This window comes from Jatropha curcas, chromosome 2 (assembly GCF_041381405.1).
Source record: "Jatropha curcas cultivar XTBG-Jc1 chromosome 2, XTBG_Jcur_1.0, whole genome shotgun sequence".
NCBI classification, from domain to species: domain Eukaryota; kingdom Viridiplantae; phylum Streptophyta; class Magnoliopsida; order Malpighiales; family Euphorbiaceae; genus Jatropha; species Jatropha curcas.
Genome location: NC_143152.1, coordinates 19,119,408 through 19,124,707, shown reverse-complemented (window position 1 = coordinate 19,124,707; position 5,300 = coordinate 19,119,408). Strand labels below are relative to the sequence as shown.

The 5,300-nt window shown below is 28.4% G+C and overlaps 1 protein-coding gene across 1 annotated transcript; it reads right to left on the bottom strand.

Moving 5' to 3' along the window:
* Positions 1 to 1,619: 1,619 nt before the first annotated feature.
* HIT3 (HIS triad family protein 3) lies at positions 1,620 to 4,699 on the bottom strand. Its single transcript, XM_012233045.3, has 5 exons — positions 4,541 to 4,699; positions 4,356 to 4,413; positions 4,182 to 4,271; positions 1,965 to 2,082; positions 1,620 to 1,838 (listed from the first exon to the last, which is right to left on the bottom strand). Exons 1-5 carry the CDS (start codon positions 4,636 to 4,638, stop codon positions 1,771 to 1,773), a joined length of 432 nt encoding a protein of 143 aa, XP_012088435.1. The 5' UTR covers positions 4,639 to 4,699; the 3' UTR covers positions 1,620 to 1,770.
* Between the last annotated feature and the right edge of the window lie 601 nt (positions 4,700 to 5,300).

Genomic DNA, 5,300 nt, shown 5'->3' with positions numbered 1-5,300 from the left:
TTGTAAATTGTAGCTTGGTAGTATATTGAAATTGTAATATAAGAATTAGTTAGTTAATGTTTAATCCATGAGTGTAATATAAAACTTCGATTTCTACAAGTTGGCGACAATTATTTGAGTTTTTGTGTTGTATTAGAATGACACATATAAATGAGTATATTTTCAAGATTTCATGTTGGTTGATGTATAAATAGTTATTTATGATTAATAGACGATTTAAATGGGTTGGTTCGCATAATTTTGCTTGAAGAGGATAATGATTTACAGGTCAATAAGCTGAATCACCATATCTCAGTTAATTATGATAAGGAATATAAGAATTATAGTTGTATGTAATTGTTAAGGGTATACAAATGGATAGTTTAACCTAGTAGAGTGTGAAGGTTAAGCAAATACCTATTTTCACTTATTTGCTTTATATATAAAAAACTATTAAAGGTTAACTTTCTTTATTAATTTCATTCATTTTCATATTGTTTATTTATTTTTAATCCATTGATCAATAAATGTCATATCTATTCAAATTATTACGTGAAAATCATTAGAAGAATTTCGAAATAGACTCAAATTAAAATTTCAAAGATAAAAAAAATAACAAAAATTACTTTTGATTTTATTTATTGCCCATTTTCATTTGAGAAAGATTATATATTTAATAGATTCAAATTAAAAGACTTTTTTTTTTCATACATTCATATTAAAACTTTAATTGAGATATTAAATGGATAAAATATTAACTTTTACTTAAAATAATGAGTTATAAAATTATAATAAGTAAATTACTTAAAATAATAGATATGGCACTAATTTTAGCGTTTACTATATAACGTTGGATGCACATGCCACTTAGTATATATACAAATTAAAAAAAAATATAAAGTTCCATATTATCTAGTAATTAATGATAAAATTAATTTCATTAATAATTATATGAATTGTTATTATTATTTTTAAAATTATTTTAGAATTATTAATAAAATTATATTGTTAAAAAAAAGAACATATATGAACTTTCAATCTTATTTGATTGAAAAAACATTTCTATTTGTATGGTAACAAATATTTTGCCAAAATTCTATTAAATGACATTATCAAACTATAAATACTATTATGGTATCTTATATAATTACATATATATGCAATGGCGATGCAGTATTCATAGTGTTGTCTAAAAATTGAATTATCATGTATGAAGTCAAAGAGTCGTAAAGAATCATATACAAGCTTTTACTATAAATGTCATATTTCATTGTATCATGACATAATTTTAAGATTATATTTAGGTATGATAATTAACCGACATATGCTCTATATAAACTAAACCTAAAGGACATTAACATATAATATTGACAAATTCAAACTTGGATGAAATATACCTAGAAAAAAAGATTTGTCCTGGACAGATAAGGAAAAGTGGGTTGCAAAACCATCTTTCTGAAATAAAATGCATATATATGCGCAATAAGTAGACTAAAAATGATCTGCAATTCAGCAGAAATTTGTCTGGCGCTCAGAATATATATATATATATATATATATATATATATATATATATATTTCAAACTGAGTTCCTCAAAAGAGGTTTTGTTTTGTGCCTTGTCTCATAGGTGGTACACCAGTTCAATGAAAAACTTTTCACATTATTTAAACAACATGCAAGATTGTAACTTGCAGGCTAGTTGTTTCTGAAATACTAGTTCAGTACAATTTAAGACACAAGGCAATGTATTATAACCATTGAAATTTGTCCAGTCACATGATGACTCCATCTTAGCCAGGGGGCCAGTTCATTTGACGTCCCCCTAGGAGGTGGATGTGAAGGTGATACACAGATTGACCTGCAGAAAAAGAAAAAAAAAAAAAAAAAAAAAAAAACAGTTAAAATGCAGAGTAAACATACTTAATTGAGAGTTCAATTAACAGCTATTATTCTTAATTCAACAACCATAGAAAAGATCACATACATCCACTTGGTCCATCATTAATCACAATCCTAAAACCATCTTCTAATCCCTCCTGCTTGGCAATGAGCTTGGCAGTGTATAGCAGGCGACCCAGAATGTCACAATGCCTCTCCTCAGCCTAAGCAGCCAGCCACAGAAAAATAATTACAAAGTCGCATAAAATAACCCACATTATAAATAAATGATATTAATGAATTTCCACAGGGACTAGAAGAGCCCCCAAAATTGCTCTATTGAACAACAAATAGACAGCTTACAGACAAGAATCCTTTTACATGTGTATTTTACAAAGACTTGATAGAAGCACGTGACAGTTTGTTCACATAAAAATCAAATGTTGTGGCTAATGAAAGGCTTAAAACTGTACCAACGTCAGTCCAAAGGTAAATTTTGCCTTTCATCTTTGAACTTGTTTATTAATGTCCATAATCATCTCTAAACTTAAAACTATTACTTAAAAGTCCTTGTCCCAGAATTAAATAACAATATGATTGTTGCCTAAATCAGTTCAGGAATGTTATAGACTCAACATGGTCAAATCAATATTTTTTTCATTACCCCAACTAGTATGCAATTAAGGTTTTTTTCATCACCCAAATTGTATGGAATTAAGGCTTAAATATTGTTCTACTTGTAACAGTCTCCCTATGACCCCACACACTCTCTCTCTCCCTCTCTCTCTCTCACACACACACACAAGAATTTTTGTTCACCCAAGATTTTGACAACGCATAACCTACTAGGTACATTCTCCCCCCTTCTAGCCCTAGTCATGGACAACAATGATCAAGTAGAAGATGTAGAGAAATAAGATTGCATGATGAATCCTTGACTAATTATAAGCTCTCAAGCATGCCTTTTGCATGTTCTCTCCTCCCTCTTCATTCGATCCAACGTCTTATCCTCTAATCTCTCTGTACAGTGCCCATGATTGAACTCTCAAAACTATAAATTCCATCTATCTTCTTCATTTCATGTGAGTTGTAATTAAATTGCTGTTTCCTTGATTAGAGGTAAAGTTAAGAATATTAGAATTAGTGTTCTACAGACTGTTGCTTGCACTCTGAAAAAAATGCGTGAAGGTATTTTATGAATTTTGGGAATTTAGAAAGTCTGATAATCATTTTGGGTCTTCTAGTTCTTTTTTTTCACAACTTCTGTAATTTGTTCTCAGAACTTCTGGACTTGTGAAATTGGACAATTAGGAATCAGAAGCACAGTTCATATACGCACCTATTTAAGAAAAATGAGATGTGGGAGTTGAAAGAGAGTAGGTAAATCAGAATTTGAAACAGGTATGAAGTTCTGTTAGTGGGAAGAGAGAATTAATTCTATACAAGGCACATTTTGGGAAAATCGTGAAGTTTATGTGCACAATAGCTCACTTAAAAGGTCTGTGATATCACAGTTGAAAATCAAAAAAATTCAGGCCTGAACATATTGAGCAAGCTTTTTATTTATTTTAAGATCAATAAATATTTATAAAGAACCAAGAAACACTAATATTGGCAAAAACAAAAAAATTCATTACTAAGATTTGCCCAAAAAGAGCCTATACCAAAAAAAAAAAAAAAAATAATGACGGCAAATGATTTTACCCATTTTAGTTATATATCACTCACATTGCACAATTTTAAAATTATGATTTTAAAGTTTTTATAACCGAAAAATTCTTGACTATCATTGAAGTTATTGATGTTATTCATTTGAAAGATTTATCATTATTATTACAATTGTGAGTTCACTTATAACCATATGATTAGTCAAGACACTTCATTTGTCCTTTAGCTTAAAGTTGGTAAGACATTGGTTTTATGCTATTTCTATGACAATGTACAGGCCTAAATTGAGCTTCTCAAAATTATTGAATAAACAATAAAAAAAAAAAATTAAAAACACAAAACAAGTAAACAAATAGGATAGTTGTAATGACTCATGACTCTCAACATGGTCTGAAGAGCAATATCATTATTAGCTAAAACAAATTACAGATTTACCCAATTTTTTTCAAAAAAAAAAAAAAAAAAAAAAAAGGAATAAAATAAATTGATCCCCGATTTCTCAATCAATTTAGGATGTTATTTTGGACGAATGCCCAATCTGTTTATGAAGTTTAAGGACAAGATAGATGTCTTATTTTGACTATAAGACAAATACCAATTTATGTTTTTTTTTTCAAAATAAAAATCAGAGCAGCTAATGCTTCAAGGGAGGTACCTTAGAAAGTCCAGTTAAGCCATCCTTGACTTTGGGAATGATTAAAATGTGCGTAGGAGCTTGAGGAGATATATCCCTAAAAGCTAAGACCTGACAGAAGAAACAGATTAAAAGAAAATGGGGATCAAAATAGCAAAACTAACAAAGCAAGACAAAATAGTGGCACCCAAGTACCTTATCATCCTCATACACAACAGTTGATGGTATTTCCTTGTTGATGATCTTGTCAAATCTGCATACAAAACGGAAAAAAAATTGAAAAACAAAAGGAATCGGGATCTATTTGCACTAATTGAAACTCGAAATAAAGAATATTTATGGTTGAGTTTCAAAGGAGAAAAAACGAAATTGCAGATTACATGGTAGGAGAATCTGAGGGAGTAGCTGAAAGGGCAGCTTCTTTCTCGGAAGCCATGATGTGAGATGACACAATGCTTATTCTGCTTTTTATATTCATTCGACTCCGTAGCCCTATCCTACATTACCCACATGATAATATGCTACTCTCTCCCTCGGGCGTAGTAGGTGCTTTTCAATACGTGTGTTTATCCGTTCAAATCCAACTAAATGGATTAAATTAAATTGAAACCAACCGACATTTTTAATGCTTTATTAATTTCATGCTATTTTGACATTTGTATCCATTTCACCCTAAATTATAATTAAAATTTCAATTGTAAATAAAAAATAAATTAATATGAAATCCAATCTTGATCTTGGATTAGCTTAATCTAAATTTCCTCACTTATATAAATTTATTAAGTTTAATAGTTGTGTCGAACAAATTTTTTTTATTCGATAATTATAAATTATTATTGATTATAATTATATCTTATATTCTGATTTTGATGAAAAAACATTAATAATTTCTAATAATTTTTTAGTCAAATAATTTCATAGTAGTTTAACGTTTTCAACCTTTGTTTTTTAGATTTTACAATTATTTCAAAATTTACATAAAAAGTAAAACAATAATTACAATAAGTTTATTCTACTGTTTACGAGTTCTCTAATTGTTTTTAAAAAAGGGTTATGTATCAAAATTAATGCATTTTTATTTATTATCAATTAAAGAAATAATTTTAAAAATATTAAAAATAATAATAGTAATTTTTCTTA